The sequence below is a fragment of the Alosa pseudoharengus genome, unplaced genomic scaffold (genome assembly GCF_046254945.1).
Source record: "Alosa pseudoharengus isolate Yale_2024_CS ecotype anadromous, Long Island Sound unplaced genomic scaffold, YU_APseudo_1.1 YU_APseudo_1.1_scf_14, whole genome shotgun sequence".
Taxonomy (NCBI): Eukaryota; Metazoa; Chordata; class Actinopteri; order Clupeiformes; family Clupeidae; genus Alosa; species Alosa pseudoharengus.
In genome coordinates this window covers 18055098-18073688 of record NW_027468609.1, presented here as the reverse complement: position 1 = coordinate 18073688, position 18591 = coordinate 18055098, and the positions used below count along the sequence as shown (strand labels likewise).

The window sequence follows — 18591 nt, the reverse complement described above, 5'->3', positions numbered from 1 at the left end:
ATAAATGTGGACTTACCATTATTAATGTGTCCTGGTAAGGTCCCCAATCCCAGCCTACTTAATTAATCAACTAGTTAACAACATCCAGCTATGTTATCTTAGAATCCCTTGAGCTAAGATAGCTAATATTAGCAGCTAGAGCTAGATTAGCTATTTAAAAAAAAAAAAAAAAAAATCAAATCAAATCAAACTGGATAGTTGGCAGTTGAAACGATTTACATTTGAAATTTGATACTCATCCAATCCAGAATGGCATAATATGATTGACAGGTTATTTGAAAGCATTTTATGAATACACAACCAATCAGATACAAGATGGGTGGGTCTATAACTTGCCTGTCATATATAAACGTTTTGCACACGTTGAAATTTCAGTTATTTTGGCAGTCAACCACTGAAGTTGCAAAGCCAAGGAAATAAAGAAAATACGTTTCAAAGTTTTGCTTTTGCTGTTATCATTGTGTTGAAATATATAACGAAACAAAATGGTAAGTTATCAATTTTCCATATGATTTTTGTTGAATGAATGTTAAGTGTCATGACCTCTAAAGATAATGTAAAGATAGCTAAGTTAGCTAGTTAAGTGATTAGCTAACGTTAGCCTAAATGTTGAACGTCAACTGTCGCCATAATTAGCAAAGCTAATGTAGCACAACAACAAGTTAACCGACTATCTGTAACTGTTAGTAGTACAACTTATAAAGCAAATCTTTTTTTTTTTTTTTTTTTTTTTTTGCATTAACGTTACTTTTAAGTATTGATGCCAGTAACTTGAACAACAGTTTGCTTTTTTTGCAGCGTGAGTGCATCTCTATCCACGTGGGTCAGGCTGGAGTTCAGATTGGGAACGCATGCTGGGAGCTCTACTGTCTGGAGCATGGGATCCAGCCAGATGGCCAAATGCCTAGCGATAAAACCATCGGAGGAGGAGACGATTCATTCAACACCTTCTTCAGTGAGACTGGAGCAGGAAAGCATGTGCCCCGAGCTGTTTTTGTTGACCTTGAGCCAACTGTTGTAGGTAAGAAATAGTTTCGACATTTCAAAGCAAGGTCTAAAAAAGCTAGAATAGATTGTTCAGTACAGAATTGCTGGATTTAAAGTGGATGTGTGTTTGCAGATGAGGTGCGCACTGGCACCTACCGCCAGCTGTTTCATCCTGAGCAGCTCATCACAGGGAAGGAGGATGCTGCTAACAACTATGCCAGAGGCCACTACACCATTGGTAAAGAAATTGTCGACCTGGTGCTGGACCGTGTCCGTAAACTGGTAAGATATGAGATATTCTGAATCGAATTCTGTGAATTGTCATTTGAAATTATTTGCTCACTCTCTTAACTGATTTGTCATCCTACAGTCTGATCAGTGTACTGGACTCCAGGGCTTCCTCATCTTCCACAGCTTTGGTGGTGGGACTGGATCTGGCTTTGCCTCTTTACTGATGGAAAGGTTGTCTGTGGATTATGGCAAGAAGTCCAAACTTGAGTTTGCCATTTATCCTGCTCCCCAGGTAGGATGAACTTGCCACACGCTTAAACGATTTGCAATGTTTTTAGAATGTTAATATAACATGCTTGAGTGAAAAGTAACATGTTCACAATACTTTTCATAGTCATTTTGTTAATCTTGTGTAATATTAATGTAGTTGATTTACAGTAGGTGATTGTTAAGGTTGTAGTTATTTATGATTATGAAGATTTGTACTGTGAATTCATACTGCTCACTGTTGTCTCCACTCATCCATAATTTTTCAGGTTTCTACAGCTGTTGTGGAGCCCTACAACTCCATCCTAACCACCCACACCACCCTGGAGCACTCAGACTGTGCCTTCATGGTGGACAATGAGGCCATTTATGACATCTGCAGACGTAACCTGGACATCGAGCGGCCCACCTACACCAACCTGAACAGGCTGATCGGCCAGATCGTCTCCTCCATCACCGCATCTCTTCGCTTCGATGGTGCCCTGAATGTGGACCTGACGGAGTTCCAGACCAACCTGGTGCCCTACCCCCGCATCCACTTCCCCCTGGTCACCTATGCGCCTGTCATCTCTGCTGAGAAGGCCTACCATGAGCAGTTGTCTGTGGCAGAGATCACCAACGCTTGCTTTGAGCCAGCCAACCAGATGGTGAAGTGTGACCCTCGTCATGGCAAGTACATGGCCTGCTGCATGCTGTATCGTGGAGATGTGGTGCCCAAGGACGTCAACGCCGCCATCGCCACCATCAAGACTAAGAGGACCATCCAGTTTGTGGACTGGTGCCCCACTGGCTTCAAGGTAACCCCTCACCCTCACACAGTTAAAGAATTTTTTTGGTTTTTAAATGCCTGTCACAACTGTTGCATCAAGTGTGTGCTGATTGTTTTTCACTGATCACATTTACAGGTGGGCATCAACTACCAGCCTCCCACTGTGGTGCCTGGTGGTGACCTGGCCAAGGTGCAGAGGGCCGTATGCATGTTGAGCAACACCACCGCCATTGCCGAGGCCTGGGCCCGTCTGGACCACAAGTTCGACCTGATGTACGCAAAGCGCGCCTTCGTGCACTGGTACGTGGGAGAGGGCATGGAGGAGGGCGAGTTCTCTGAGGCCCGTGAGGATCTGGCTGCGCTGGAGAAGGACTACGAGGAGGTTGGCGTCGACTCTGTGGAGGGAGAGGCTGAGGAAGGAGAGGAGTATTAAACACACTTAACACTCCTGCAATCATATTCTGTCAATAAATTTCTTTGATTTTCATCTCGTCTCTTGGTTACTTGTTATATGACATTTAAACACGTTTCAATAAAGCATGGTCATAAATAGTATTTCTTGCTTTTGAGGTTTTATATACAGTACATTGGATAAAATGTAACCATCTATGATTGTAGAAAAACAAATGTAAAAAGGAAAAACTTAATTTAGATTAATGTGTTTATATTATGTAACATCACCCCATACGGTAAATGTGTGCCAGATGTTTTTGTTCTAAGTATCCAAGGTCAAAGTTCGAATGTCCAGTAGAGGGGAACAAACCACTGGCTAAACTACGGTCTGTCATGCATATATTCATCCAAGTAACACAAATGATGACAAAGGACTTTATAAAATGCTTTTTTATTGATTAGCAGTAAAAATAGGAGGTAACTAGCACAGTCCACCACCCGTTTTCACTTCATTATTATAGTCTTCACATAAGGAGTGCAGAGGAATTATGTTACAGAATGAAACGAGCTGCAGAAGGCTTTGTAGATCATTGGACCTGACATCCTCTACTAGGGCATGGGTTGCCTGTATTTACAGAAAATAAAGAGTTCCTGTAACTGAAAAGCACCAGCAGTTTCTTCAACAGAAATACAAAATGGGCACAGACCATTTTACAGATTTCTCTTGTAATTAATTATCCCACACTCTTAAACTGAACTACAAGGCACATCATTCTGTTTTACTGACTTGTGATTATATCTTAGCCTGAAGTAACTCACAAGGTAAACAAGAATTTCTAATTAGTTGTAAAATCATTTTCTGACTATAAAATAATGCCATAACCGCCAGTGGTTCTAGGCCTACAGTTCAGTATATGATGTAAACATCGTTTAAATTCAAACTAAACAGCGTTCTTTTTGAGCATAAAGATAGTCGAGTCATTACTAACATCCAGGTAGGAGTGTCAAGGTATACAAGATTGAGGAGTATCAACTAACTAATCAAATTTAGTTCATGTATTCACTGAGTTATAATATTGCTGTGATGTATCACAGTTTTTCCTATGTTAAAAAAAAAAGAGGTTTCTATGGCAATGATATCTAATTATCCTATGAGTCTAGGATGATCAATTGAGCACCTTCATTTTAACATACAGTAGGTCCAGTTATAAATCTGTTGGCTGTTTCTACATTTCTTATGCTTGTATGGCATAACTAAACTAAGAGCAAAAGGAGGGGGGGGGGGGGGGGGACTAGTAAATAATCCAACCTTCCAGTAAAAACAAAAAGTGTAAATCTCGTAATGAGATTGCTAGAAGAAACAGTTTCTCTGTGAATACCAAAGAACACAGTTTAACATTTCAGTTTGCATAAACAAGTCACAACTGAAGGAGCAACACCAAGCAATCACTTTCAAGCTAGTCAGTCATTGGAGTCAGTCATTGGAGTTATTTTAAGAGAACAAAAAAACCCAAAACATACATCTTACCTATTTTTTCATGCTGTTAACAATGCATTCAGATCAAAATGATCAAGATAATCTTGTTAACGGGTGAATCCTTTTGTCTTCCATAAAAGAGGGCTAAAGATCTTACTCAACTTCATTCAATTCAATTTACGCCTTCATCACTGACACAGGATAGATGGCTAGCTAGATGAAAAGAAAAAATCTTTGTAGTGACGACATTATTAAAACACCATAATCCCCCACCCCCCAAACCTCCCCAAGAAGAGTACATAATATGTTCAATCAAAGTGCTTTCTGACATATGCTTCAGTTATGTATTTCTGAAATACAGGGTTGCAGCAGGAGACCACCCTTCCTCCACCTCACTGCAGTATAAAGCCAGTCCTGGGTGGCAAGCCTGGAGTGGGCCTCTGTGGGTGTGATGCTGGGTACGGTTGGAACACGGGGCTGGGGTAGCTTGGCATGGGGTACGGGGCCATGGGGTACGGCAGCTGAGGGCCCATCTGGGCTGGCGGCGGGGGGTTGGGCAGGGCGCCCCGTCTAGGGAGGGGCACAGGGGAGCCGTTGGTGTAACCGAGGAAGGGGGAGGAGGGCTCTGGGGCCAGGGGCTGTGTGGGAGTGTGTGTGGCGGAGCTCGGGGGCAGAGAGGCGGAGGGGCCCTTCAGAACCATCTCCCGTAGCTTGTCGATTTTCACGCGTCGCAGGTGCGCCAGCTTCCTCTTGCTCTGGTAGTCGTCGATGAAGGAGTCCAGAGGCATCTCGTTATCCAGGAACGAGTCCGCTATGTTCTGCACCATCAAATACAAAAGGCAAACAGATGTCACCATAGTGTACTGTATGCCACTGGAACTGTAGTGTATCCCACTGGAACTAGGACCTGTGCCCACCAACTATTCCCGCTGCCAGTATTCCACATGGTAACAGTACTGCATGGATACTGCATACGGTGATTGATATGTACACATACAGAATGCAGGATAGAGATACAGTGTACCCCTATACAGCGTATCTCTATACAATATACCATTTGCCATGCAATTCCAATGTTCTAAAAACAGTTATTATTTATTCTATGATAGATATGTGAAATGGCAGGGTATTACAGAGGCAGGAATATCCGACTGATATCTAGTAAATACATTGCAAGCAGGACATTATCCCCCGTCAGTGGTTATCAAGCGTGTGCGTAAGCGTGTGTGCGTGTGTTTGTGTGTGTGTGTGTGTGTGTGTGTTTACCTCAGTTTCCTCCTCAATCTTGGCTCCCTCGGCCTGCAGCAGAGCCAGCAGAGTGTCCAGTGAACCGTTTCCTGAATTATGGTCTGGGAACACAGACAGAGTGATTTTAGGTAATGTTCGACATGTTTGCACAGGAATAAAATAATATACAGGTAGAATAAACTGACAGTGCTGTCTTATCGATCCTGGCTCATTTCCACTTCTAGATTATGTACAAAACTGGAATGGTGCTAAGCATGCTACATAAGACCCTGCACCTTATTATATAACGCATTTCCTTCTGCTGTGATTTCTTTTCCAAATAAATAAGAGACCACACAGCTATTGCCTTGTCCGTCTTTAAGTTAATGCAGTCAATACTATGTCATTCTTAAAGAACCATGAATGCTCGCCATGGACGTTGTTACAGCCAACGTCCGATGGCGGTGACATTCGTGTCTATGGATTTAACGCTCAAGAGAGAGAGAACAATTTTCTAAACTTTGGGATTGATGCACATTATACACCACCAGGGGGCTTTGCTCCATTAAAAGTAATGGAGTTATAAACTTTCACATTGTCAGACGCCGCCAGTGGGCATTGGCCTTTAGTCTGTAACTGAAAGGTTAAATATCTGCTGTGTTCACTGGGTCAGCTCGGTGATGACAAAAATCATAATCATGATTATTTTGAGAACATTGATATCACGATTATTGAACACTATTGAGTACTCAATGATTTTATAAACATCCATTTTCTAACCTTACGGAAAATAACTAGATTAAAATGTATTTATTTATTTTCTTTAAAATATAATTCAACTGAAAAACATACAGTTACCAGTGTAAAGCAAAGGGGTATGATGGATTTATAACTCAATACAAAACAAAAACATTTTTGCAAAACGGAATACAACAAACTAATCATTACCTTTTGATTATGATGTTTTCATAATCAATGAAAGTCATAATTGACAATAAATCAATTAATATGAATAATTTCACAACCTAGTGTTAATTAGTTAAGGAATTGTTTAAGTGGCTAAAGCAATTTAAGCAATATATTGAGTGCATATGGAAGAATACCAGTATTTTTTCACTGGTAGACCTTACATGTTAACAGGATAATTGCAGATAAACAAACTTAAAGGTTCTGTAAGACTTGTTATGCAGTTACTTGTTATGCACCTCCTCACGATCTGCTAGCTGCCCATCCCCTGAATACACTGTAAAAACAAAATGTGGTCCTTGTGGACAGCTCAGGCTCCGAAAACAGCAACAAAAATAGCCTGGTCTAGCCAACAACAAACAACAAATAACAAACTGTTCAAGCCAATCACAGACGAGATGCGCGTTCAGGAGAGTTTCAGTTGCACGGGAGGGAGGGTCGAGCTAGCTCTCTGTTTTGTTTGAAACGTCAACAGAAGTGACATCACCCAACCGTGCTGCGAGAACCTTTAACAATGTCTATTGCAATGATGGTCAATGAATAACACTGCTCAAAGACAATGAAATGTCTAGATCAGAAATGTAATTGCAAAAATCTGTTACATCTGAAACAACTCAGTAGAGTTAAGTACTAGGCCTGGTTCATTCCAGTCAACATCTGCTTGCCAGCTTCATTCTAGTCTGCCTGTCTGGGAGAAAACGGCTTTGCCTTGCAAAAGTTGCAGGGGAGCCTGACGCAAAGATGTCTCCTAGAGAGTGATATAGAAGGAAAACGCTCTGCTACCTATACTGCTGCTGTGGTCCATGATGGAAAGTTTACACAAAATTGTTCAGATTTGTCTGCTCATACAAACATGTTTGCCATGAACGTTCTGCCTCTGTTCAAGGAATTTGAACGCACCCTGCTCTTAAGGGGAAACCATCATGGTGTCATGGCTACAAGGTTACACTGAACTGCACTGGACTTCATCGGCATGGGGGAGGGGGCAGGTATAATGGCACTTGGCTTCGGGCACTTAGCTTGTAAGCCTTTGTGGTGACAGGCAGGCTTTTCTACTACAGTATACTCACAAGACTAGTGTCTGACAGCCTGAGAGAAGTATAAGCACGTATTGTTTATGTTTCAAGAGGCTCTAACGCATGGTGGACGAGATCAAATGGGTGTTCTAGAACAGATAGACTATTCACTGCATTGTGAGTGTTTTTACTTTGTAATGGATGCTTTGATCTGCCATCCGTGTCATATCTTTAGGATGTCCCTCTTTATGTACTTATAAGTACTTCCACCATCTATAAAATACAGATCATATGGGTGCAGTCTGATTTGATTTTATCACCTAAGAATTGAGCTCATCTGATGACAAATTAGTCAAAAATGGGGCAGCCGTGGCCTACTGTTTACCGCTTCGGACTTGTTACCGGAGGGTTGCCGGTTCGAACCCCGACCAGTAGGCACGGCTGAAGTGCCCTTGAGCAAGGCACCTAACCCCTCACTGCTCCCCGAGCGCGCTGTTGTTGCAGGCAGCTCACTGCGCTAAGATTAGTGTGTGCTTCACCTCGCTGTGTGTTTACTGTGTGGTAAGTGTGTTTCACTAATTCACGGATTGGGATAAATGCAGAGACCAAATTTCCCTCACGGGATCAAAAGAGTATATATACTTATAATTATAAAAAACAGAGGAAGATTCCGATGAAGCCCCTAGACTACACTTGCCAGAGTCCCTCAGGGGATCAGAATGGCCACAGCTTAGTGCGATAAGGCTCAGTGTGCATCTCCCACAGATCAGAGTACTCAAGTCCACATCTGAGAATGATAATCCCATCAGCCCAGGCTCACACACAGCACTACAGGGGGGCTGGGACTGCAGAGGTACAGAGGACTGGAGTAGAGAAAGAAAGAGAGAGAGGAGACAGATAGAGAGATGAGTTTGGGACAAAGGGGGATGGAGAGAGAGAGAGAGAGGGGGAGAGAGAAGGAGAGTGCTGGAACAGAGGAGATTGAGGGTCAAAGTGGAAACTGGCGGAACAAGTTGTGCGGCTGTGTGTGAGGATGACACAGAGAGAGACGTAGCCCCAGGGACATCCCAAATACACACACCAGGGTAAACACACACAAAACCCTCCCTTCCTCTCTGTCTCTCTCTCTCTCTCCAAATTCTGAAAAGTTTCCACAGAAGAGTATTGCCAAATTAGTGCCATGGAACACATGCAACAAATTCCCTATGCCTGCTCTTTGTTTTCATCCTTTGTTATTATCTTGCATGTGCATTATATTGCATGTGCATTTCATTGTTGGTCAAACCACTACAATGATGTCTATTGTTTTGTCTATTGTCTATTTGACGGTATGTTTGGATAGTCACTGTACCTTATGACTTTACACCACTTTTTAATGATGAGATGACATGAGTTATAGACTGGGACGTTTTTGTGTGTGTGTGTGTGTGTGTGTGTATCCATGTGTGTGTATGTATGTCTATGTGTGTGTGTGTGGTTTACCTAGTGTGGACTTGCGCAGCTGATAGGCCTCATAGAGCTCCTGTAAGTGCCTGTAGCGTTTGGTGAGCTGGTTCTTCTGGTGGTCCAGGTCGGGCTGGAGGAGGAGGTTCTGCTCGGCCAAGCTGCGATTGCTGGCCAGCGTCATCTCCTTACTCTGCTGGACCTCCAACATCTGAGGGGACAGAAGTGGACCTTTCAGACAACACAGGAAATAGCAGCCATTTAAAGCGCTAGGACACAGAAAACAGCACCCATTTCAGACGCCATAACACAGGAAACAGCACCCGTTTTAAGGCACTATCACACAGGAAATAGCACCCGTTTCAGATACCATTACACAGGAAACAGCACCCGTTTTAGACACCTTGACACAAGAAAGAGCACCCGTTTCAGGCGCCATGACTAGACCGCATAAGAATGAGACCACAATGATGTGGTCTATGTGTGACTCATTTCTAGTGTGTGGTTAGGAGCTTTTTGGACACAGCACATGCCTGAACAGATAGGAACCCCTTTAAGAATACATTTTTTTTTTTATCATAATTAACACCATAGATTATAAATAGCCACAAGGCTGTACAGTATACTGAGGTGGGCCCAAAGATCACAGCATAGCCCTGTTTAACATCAGGGCCATTACTAATTAACCACATAGATTATATTTAGTTATCTTATATTACATGCGGTAGGAAGGCCGGAGATAGCCATTGCACTTCCTGTAGAACTGCTTTTACTTTTGTTTTGCTCAACCATAAGTAAACAGTAACAATAATATTTCCAACTCAAAAATGGATGGAGGATTAATTAGCGGAGCGATGTCCATCTGGGCGGCCAACTCCGGAGTGGACGCAGGGCAGGACGCAGCCTATCTGCTACGGATCAGTGGCCTGGCAGTCCCAGCATGTTGTTGTCCATCCAGCCCTACAAGTCTGCGTACGGCTGATTAAATCAGAGGAATGATTAGGAGTGTGCGGCTCATCAGCTGGGACACTACATAGCAGGCAGGGGAGCAAAAGTGCAGAGGTAAAGCGAAATATAGAGAACTCCTGCTCTAAAACATGAAAAAAAAAAATGGGCTACTGTTTATTTGGTTTAGTCACCTGTGACAGCCATCTGCTTGGAACCAGAGTAAATGATGATTGAAAATGGTTTGTGGCAAAACCAGTGCAAAGGGCACATTGTCTTTGACTAGAGTGTTTTACTCTAGATGCAGCTCCTAACTCAGCACAGACGTTTGCAGGAGGGAAAACTGGACTGCATTTAGCTACAACCACTAATATTGTCCCTGATAAAACGCTCAGTGACAGCCGACGGATTAGACAGATAGACAGTCCCCTGACACATTCACACATTGGAAACAGGGATTAAGGGAATGAGGTCATCAATTTTAGTCACATGTGATTAAATAGGCACACTGTAAACAGATGAGGTCTTATCAATTGAAAATGACACGCACAGGAACAGCGTCTGAAAAAAAATCAACGCCGTACCACATGCAAAAAAACATCCACCATCATGATAATGTTACTGTTTCACTGAATCCCTCTACGTTTCATTGTTGTACTTCAGCGTACAGAAACTGGGTCACAGACTAATGCACGTTCACCCGATGTGCACGAGTCCATACATAACCAAGCATCGCTCGCTAAGCCTCTGTTCAGGGGCACTACATGTCATCCTGCTCTTAGCAACACATGTTGTTCTGTACACGGTGAAGAGCCGGTTGCCCTGCCATCTTAGCCATGCAGATCAACAGCTCTTCTTCTCAAGCAAACACACCCCAACAATAACAGGGAATTCCATTCCCATAGAAATATAGAATCAAATGTTGTTGTACTTATTTCATGTAGGCTATTTAACTACTTTCAACTGTTCATTTTAATGTTAATGTAATGTTTACTGATGTTATTGGAAGTTGCTTTGGACAAAAGTGTCTGCTGCTAAGAACTATAAACTTAAACATAAACACGCACAAACAATAGACAACACTCCTGTATTTCCATGCATTTAATTTATCTTCACACTACTGGTTTTATGAGCTGATAACCCATGCGATGCAAGTTCTGGATTCAACAGAAGTTAGACTTTCTAAAAGCTTAAAATCTTGCAATATTAATGTCTTCCTTTTAATTTATTTAATGAATTTGAAACTACATGATAATCTTATATTAAAGTGGATACATCCAATGCCTTACAATGTAGGCCTAATTGTATTTCTGGGTTCAAGCTTCCAGAACATACTTTCTATACACTGTCCACTGTGCAGCTTGCTGCCTTCTGCCAAGGTTCAGGATCTATTTAATATGGTATAGTTGTGGTTCTTGGCAGATGATTTTGCCCAAAGTGCTGAAAATAAATGGGAGTTAACTAAAGACAGTGAAGTCCAGGGCAGCTGAGGTGTGGCGATGACATCATCAATACGCAAGTAGGCTATGCGGTTTCGCCTCCAAACCAACTCACTGGGGCTACGATTTCAGATTTTTCCACCCTGGGACCAGGTTTCAAAAAAGTGCGGTTTCGGGCAGTGCGTTTAGGACGCTCGGCCAAAAACCTGCGCGTTTAACCCAAAAAGCGTCTCCGTGTGGACGGGCCCTTAGTTGAATAATCCTACTAGGACTTTTCTGTCCTCTATAAAAGCGGTGGAACAGCTAACGACATGGAAATATACTCACCTGTACTAAATGCACCTGTTGTTGGCCCACAATTTGCATGCAGGATCAAATAGACTACGGTAGTGTCTAAACATAGCCTCAGACATGTCTAACAAAGTCAACATAGAGATCCTGAAGCAATTGCCTACCATTCACAAACAGCAGATTTAAAAACAAAAAGGCGATAACCGACATTATGTCAAGACTTCTCAGTTCTACTCCACAAGAGCAACATGACGGTCAACCTCCCCTCCGTCTCGCACAGTGGGCAGCTTGCTCAGCAGTCCGGTGTGTTAACAATCAACTCTTACATGTGTTTCCTAATCTGCAAGGAGCATCTGGGTTTTACACAAAGAACTACAAAACAGCTCTGCGTTAATCATCTGTCAACATAAAATGACCCAAGGGAGTAGTCTGTTTCTGATTTTCATGATGGTGATCATGTATTTCATTTAGCGTTGAAAAAAGCTGTCCCCTTACCAAAAATAACCTAACAACTGTGAATCTCGGCTACAGAATTTTCTGAATGCTGGGCCTAAACATGACTAGGCTGCAACTGTATGTGACAAGAAGGCTTTAAGGCATAAACAATCAATCTAGCACAGCCATATAGCCTAGCCTAGCTACATATCGTGGCTTTGGGTTATAGCAAAATTTTTTCGAAAAGACTGAGTTTGACATGTCAACGCAGTTATGAAAAAAACAAAGACGGAACTGTCAAGCTATCAACCACGAACCAATAGCCAGTTTGTAACGATAATAGATAGAACAATAATAGTTCACATTACTTACCACTTGAAACAAAAGAGACTACGCTGACCATGTTTCTCTTTTCAAGTGTTGGTTGTGGTATTTAAATCATTGGGGCAAATGTAAGATAGAGACTGAGAATCAACACAAAGGGCCTCCCTCCGCTCTCTAACAACCACAACAGACTTGTCAATGGAGATTTGCTGAGAAGCTCCGATTTGCTCCATGATTTGTTTACATGTTTTCAAACGTAAATGACTCACCTCGTCCATTTCCGTGACAATTTTGTTAAGCTTCTCATCATCTTCCAACAATTCGTTTAACTGCGACATGGTGTAGGAGCGGAATATTTCTGTGAATGTAGCTATTTCCCCCATGATTGGGCTGCCTTCTGCTTGTATCCCTCTTGATAGAAAAGGGAAGCGAATAGTTTCTTCGGCCGGAAGTGGAGCTCGAGCTATCCCACATTTCTGGCAAATCAGAGAGCGACTCAGGATGACGTAAACGTACACACAGTGGAGTGAAGATTTAGGATATTTTGTTTGATGTCATATGTCTTGTATTTGGGTTTATGAAAATATCTATAAGAAAACAAATTTTTAAAAAGGGGATTTGTTGGATATGAATGTCATGCGTAATTGGCCAATGCCTGATTATTCTGCAGTAAAATAATGGTAGTAAGTAGTGAGGCTATATAAGAGGAAAAGGCTGAGGTCCACCACCAAATAACTTCAGTCTCACCATGGTGATAAAAGATCTACAGAATACATTTACATAGAAAATCATACTTAAGTTTTAGATTAAATACATTTTTATTATATTACATGCAATTTTATCTTTAAATTTTTAAATTACATTGTCTCTCAATCACACAGCCTTATGCACACTGATTCATTCAACTGCTTTGACACCGTTTACACACACACTAATGAGCAAAAGCTGAGATAGCAGAAAGAAAAATATGTTCACGTACAATAGTGTTTTGCTATTTATTTCAATTAAACATTTGGTTGCTCCTTTAATACTGGACGTAAATCATCATTAAAAGAAAAAAAATAACCTAGAAAGTCCAATACAAACAAAATTACAAATTAAATTGTCACCATTTGTGTGCTTATCATGTCATGACTTATACAGTCATCTGTATGTGTCAGTACTAAGATCATTTTGTTATCCTTCATATGTGAGTATGATGAAGTCCTGCCATCAAACATGATCTCTAAGAAGCATAGCATTGTCGACACTTCTGACACCGCAATCCAAACACCCGATGACAATGGAACAGATCATTTTCCCTCTCTCTTTCTCTTTCTCTGAAAGCTCCTTTAGCCATGCTTTTTGGACACCAGGCCTAGATGTTTCCTAAAAGCATCACTGGGCAGCTACCACCATTAAATGCATTAAAAGGGAGACTTATCATTCTGACCATTCTTTCTCTCTCTCTCTCTGTCTCCTAGTTACAGCAGTTGTGGAAAGCGTGTCCCTGTTGGATTGTGAATGATACACACTCTCAAGAGAGATGTCTGGTGAGGGGTCTCTCTCTTTCTCTCTCTCTCTCTCTCAAGAGATTACAACTGGGTGCCATAGTCCAGGTCCCAGCCCCTGTGAGGATGAAGAAGAGGGTGAGGATGATGCTGATGATGAAGGTGAGGCAGACGAGGAGGGTCGGAGTCCTCGTAGTCCGAGTCCACCTGAATCCTGACCTGAGGCAGGGGGCAGAAGGCCTGCTGGTGGACGGCAGGGGGGCTCTGGACCGGGGAGGGGGGGCAGGAGATCTTCAGGTGCAGGGTGACACTGGGGAACAGCAGCAGCAAGCCAACATTACAACTCATGCACTCTCTCTTTCTTTCGCTCTCTCTCTCCTTCTCTCTCACTGTCTTTCTATTTCTGTGTCTCCCTTTCATGACCAGCTCCTATCTCTCTCTCTCTCTCTTTCTCATTCTCTGTCTTTCCCTGTCTCATTCTCTTACTTTCTCTTACTCACTCTGTGCTCACACTTTCTCAGGAGACACCTACCCACACTCCCTCACTGCCACCCGTTCTCCTGTGCACCCGCAGGCATTAACCCACAGACACAAGAGAACACACACTCTCTTGTGAGTGTGGAGCACACACACACATGTACACACATTGCAAGAGTGCAGTAGCCAGAAGGGAGAACCAAACAGCAGTCAGAGGGGAAAAAAGAGAAGAGCATGGTTTCATTAGACAGAGAGAAAGAGTGCAGGTGGGAGGTCAATTCCACGTCACCACTGAACACTGGGAAGAAATCCATACTGTACACAACTAAAACCAAAGGTACTCACTAATGCAAACTTACATATCACAAATATTATCTACCATTTGAAAAGAATAGATTGCTACAGTAAGCTTTTTATATATTTTCTCTGCACCGAGGGTGATTAGCCCCAGTCAACACTTTTCAACCAGTCGTTTCCATTCAATGTGCAAATACACTGACCAGGGACTCACTCTGGGTGTTAGGTGTTTGGCACAGTCACAGCCATCTTGAACCATTTTTGCTGTTGTTACCTGAAGTTATGACCTTGCTGTTGTGACCTGAAGTTATGACCTTACTGTTGTGACCTTCGGTCACCCCCACAATCCCTGAGAAGCAATGCAGGATAGACATGACTGAGAGCCAGCCAGTCCCATTCACAGGAGAATCCAGACAGCAGGTGGACCTGGGCCGGACCCAGCCGGTGATCTGGGTCAGCTCTGGCTGATCCAGGCCCACTTTGGTCCGAACCTGGTCCCAGGTCACCTGCTGCCGGAAGGAAGACATGGGGGAGTACAGTGGGGGAGATGCAGGTAGCAGGGGCAGAAGGGGCAACAGGGACTCAGGGACTCAGCAGTGAAAGCAGTCAGACACCAGGGAAGGACTAGCCTGGGTGCCCACAACATTTGAGGTCGGGAAGTTCGGTCTGGCATTGCTCCATTTTGGTGAAAGTATGCTTGCCCTATATCGGGCGGACCAATCAAATCAGGCTTTACGATGACGGACAGGTGAGCAACAGCGCCTGGTCTATCACGTCATCTGAGCACGCTTAGATTAGGCTTATGTTTGAAACAAAAACGCTGTGGCTAGAAGGATACATGGCTTTTAAGACCCCATATGGAAAATTCATATTATTTAATGAGGTTGTGAAAACTTGAGATGTGGGAAAACTCGTGGTTTCACATTCATCAAGGGAAAACAGCGCTGTTGCATTGCAAAATGTTTCCTCGTTCGTTTAAAATCACTGATTGACCACCTGTTCGAGGGATTTGCGACAGCCTTTCCCAGCTGTTTAACATGTTTGTAGCATATCATATATCATATATTATTTTTAAAAACGGAGGGGATATAGGAGAAGAAGGATGGTTCGTGTGTTTTCTTCCTACACCTCACGGTAAGCTATTTTGTTGCTCTGATTGGTTAGGTCTATCTAATTGAGTGCAGAGGCATTTCCCCCCTGTATCGGTTGAAACGCCCCATAATTACGTCCCAATGGAGCAATATCAGACTCGTATGACTACGTCAGGCTAGGGAAGGACTCACACACTAATATTCATTAACAAAAAGACTGTTGTGTGTTCAGGGTTATATAGTATGGGAAATGCTCTGCTAAATGGCTGGACAAAACAAAAGAAAAAGAAACAACCAAATATTTTGAAAACAAATAATCATTTCAAACAATATACACACGGTGTACAACTAAATGATCAGAACAAATATAATCAATTTCACTCTTTTCCGCATATCAGTATGACCCAATGTCTGTCTCATCTACAAAAAACAGTTTTTTAGAGTCATACTGACATCACATATTCTGACGCACAAATGACTTCTGCTAACAAAGTCTATGAATATCCATGATGCCAAGTTCAATGAGATGCGGCGTTCCCATGACAACCACCTCAGACACACTTCTCTGCCGAGTAGAGGGTGGACACACACACACCTCATTTGAAAGTGTTTCAGAGACTTCTATGGTTGTTTTGAAATTCTAGTTGAGCACCACTAAAAGGTCCACTCACTCTGTCAGCAAATATGGGCATTTCCCAGAAACACACCAAGAAAGTGAACAAAAGAGGGCTCGGTTTCCCAGGGCGCTCAGATTACCAATGTTCTGAACCAGCGATGCAGTTGGCATCAGTGATGTCAAATCTCTAGACATTGTTCTTTTGCTTTTGATACACATCTTAATTCACTGAGATACCAACAGCAAATGTACAAGGTACAAGGTACATTTACGAGTGGTGACTTAAACCCTGAAGACACGGCCAATTCAAGTCAAAAAAGCTTCAAATAACACTCTCCAAAACCTCAGTTAGAAGTTTGATCTTTAATGGTGTTACTTCTGCTTAGGTATACTACTTTGGTTCACAATTTGAGGCAAACAATGAACGATTTCAAATATTTGTATATACAAAAAACAAACAAACAAACAATACCAACAAACAGATGAATACATACTTATAGATACGAAAGAAAACCCAAAGGACTCTGCATTGCTTTCAGGGGCCGGAAGACAGAACACTGAAGACAGAACACTCAGAAAGGGAGTGTTCCACAACTGGAGTTATCAGATATCACTGTTACACTTTCACCAACATCCCTCTTATTCCTCTAGAATGCCCATAGTCCACTATTGTTTTCTATTTCAAAAGAATCCTTTAGTTTATGGCTGAAAGAAGCAGGCTTATTCTTCCGAGACTTACATGACAGTTTTTTTTTTTTTAGCATTTTGAACATTATTTACATTAAAATGCCAGATATAAGGACAAATGAAATAATTTTTGAAATTTCCTATTTGAGGACTGTACAAAGATTACTGTACTAATTACTGCAGGTTTGATTAAAGTTATACACATCACAATACAAAAACACCTTCTGTCCTTGTACTGTGTTTGTAAAGTTTAATACCATATCAGATATTTTACCACAATCTAGACATCCTCTAAATATCTATGTGTTTCTACAGTAAGATTCCTACTCAGTGTAACTGTGAAATTTGCTCTTGAGACTACTGATCACTTTAGCATATACAGTGCAAATACAAAACATCATGATGATGACATTAAAGTGAAAAGTATATCTGCACTACTGGAATAACAACAGAAACTCCAATCTGTTTGTGTAGCCAGAGCAACACTTCACACCAAGTGCCGTGACTAAGAGGCAGTCTGCACTCAGAACACTGTGCTAACTCAAGCAGTACTGCTGAGGTATAGTAAATATTGTACAGGTTGTAACACAAATTAATTTGGGTGCACCTCAAAGATGTGAGTTTGGTGTAAGGCCTATGGTTATGTATGTGTGTGTCAACAAGAATGAGGCCCGTCAAGAGCATGTACGTATGTATGTATGTATGTATGTATGTCTATGTGTAATCACAACTTGTGCTTGTGCGCACTTTTAGATGTTCCACATACCTGTGAGACTGTGTTTGTGTGTGTGTGTGTGTGTGTGTGTGTGTGTGTGTGTGTGTGTGGTGCTAATGTGTGTTTCAATGTGTCTGTGAGTGTGTGTGTGTGTGTACATGTACGCTAATATCTGTCTGGTGTCGAGCTGGCTGTATGCTCCTCAATCTGTTAGATGTTCAGGAGTGTGTGCACGTGTGTGTGTGTGCATGTGTGTGCACTAATGTCAGTGGCTGGTTTTGAACTGGCTGTACGTACCCCAGTCTGTCGGTTGTGTGTGTGTGTGTGTGTGTGTGTGTGTGTGTGTGTGTGTGTGTGTGTGTGTGTGTGTGTGTGTGTGTGTGTGTGTGTGTGTATGTGGAAATGTCTGTGTCTGGTGTGGAGCTATATTTGTGGTCCTCAGTCTGTTCGTTTTTCTGTGTGGATGCACGTGTATATTTGGATGTGTGTGTGTGTGTGTGTGTGTGTGTGTGTGTGTGTGTGTATGTGTGTGTTAGTGTCTGTGGCTGGTGTCAATCTCGCTATACGCTCCCCAGTCTGTTGACTTGTTGGTTGGGTTCAAGAGGTCGCTGTAGGGCACGTGCAGTTTGAGCACACAGTACCTGCGGTCCAGTTCGGCATCATCGGGGGAACAAGCCTGATACTTCTACACACACACACACACACACACACACACACACACACACACACACACACACACACACACAGAGAGAGAATCATGCACACACATTGGATAGTGCACAAGAACAGAAAAGAGAAAAGAGAAACAGAAGTGAAAGAGAAAGGGAGGGAAAGAAAAAAAGAAAAACAGAGAGAAACACAAAGTAAGTCAGTGAGTTCATGGTCGTGTCTGTTCTCAATTCTATTCTGTATTCTCTATTCTGAATCACAACTAAACATACAGCAAGTGACAAAATGATTCGCTTGACTGTCTGAATCAATTTATTTTGAAGACCACCAATGGCAAAT

General features: G+C 42.3%; 2 protein-coding genes across 2 annotated transcripts; one reads left to right on the top strand and one right to left on the bottom strand.

Annotated features, from left to right (window-relative positions):
• Positions 1-792: 792 nt before the first annotated feature.
• Positions 793-2687, top strand: tuba7l (tubulin, alpha 7 like). Its single transcript, XM_076283230.1, has 5 exons — positions 793-1021; positions 1121-1269; positions 1358-1510; positions 1755-2282; positions 2391-2687. The coding sequence occupies exons 1-5, from the start codon at positions 901-903 to the stop codon at positions 2685-2687; spliced, it is 1248 nt and encodes a 415-aa protein (XP_076139345.1). The 5' UTR covers positions 793-900.
• A 395-nt stretch (positions 2688-3082) lies between these two features.
• vps37bb (VPS37B subunit of ESCRT-I b) lies at positions 3083-12630 on the bottom strand. Its single transcript, XM_076284021.1, has 4 exons — positions 12480-12630; positions 8816-8987; positions 5391-5473; positions 3083-4942 (listed from the first exon to the last, which is right to left on the bottom strand). Exons 1-4 carry the CDS (start codon positions 12591-12593, stop codon positions 4517-4519), a joined length of 795 nt encoding a protein of 264 aa, XP_076140136.1. The 5' UTR covers positions 12594-12630; the 3' UTR covers positions 3083-4516.
• Between the last annotated feature and the right edge of the window lie 5961 nt (positions 12631-18591).

What these genes read in the sequence shown, in the direction of transcription:
- tuba7l (XM_076283230.1), top strand. Translation starts at nt 901, where the DNA reads ATGCCTAGCGATAAAACCATCGGAGGAGGAGACGATTCATTCAACACC. An exon ending in CCTTGAGCCAACTGTTGTAG is followed by an intron (nt 1,022 to 1,120) that starts GTAAGAAATAGT and finishes GTGTGTTTGCAG; the next exon opens with ATGAGGTGCGCACTGGCACC. An exon ending in CCATTTATCCTGCTCCCCAG is followed by an intron (nt 1,511 to 1,754) that starts GTAGGATGAACT and finishes ATAATTTTTCAG; the next exon opens with GTTTCTACAGCTGTTGTGGA.
- vps37bb (XM_076284021.1), bottom strand. Translation starts at nt 12,593, where the DNA reads ATGGGGGAAATAGCTACATTCACAGAAATATTCCGCTCCTACACCATG. An exon ending in GCTGCGCAAGTCCACACTAG is followed by an intron (nt 5,474 to 8,815) that starts GTAAACCACACA and finishes CTGTGTTCCCAG; the next exon opens with ACCATAATTCAGGAAACGGT. An exon ending in AGATTGAGGAGGAAACTGAG is followed by an intron (nt 4,943 to 5,390) that starts GTAAACACACAC and finishes TTGATGGTGCAG; the next exon opens with AACATAGCGGACTCGTTCCT.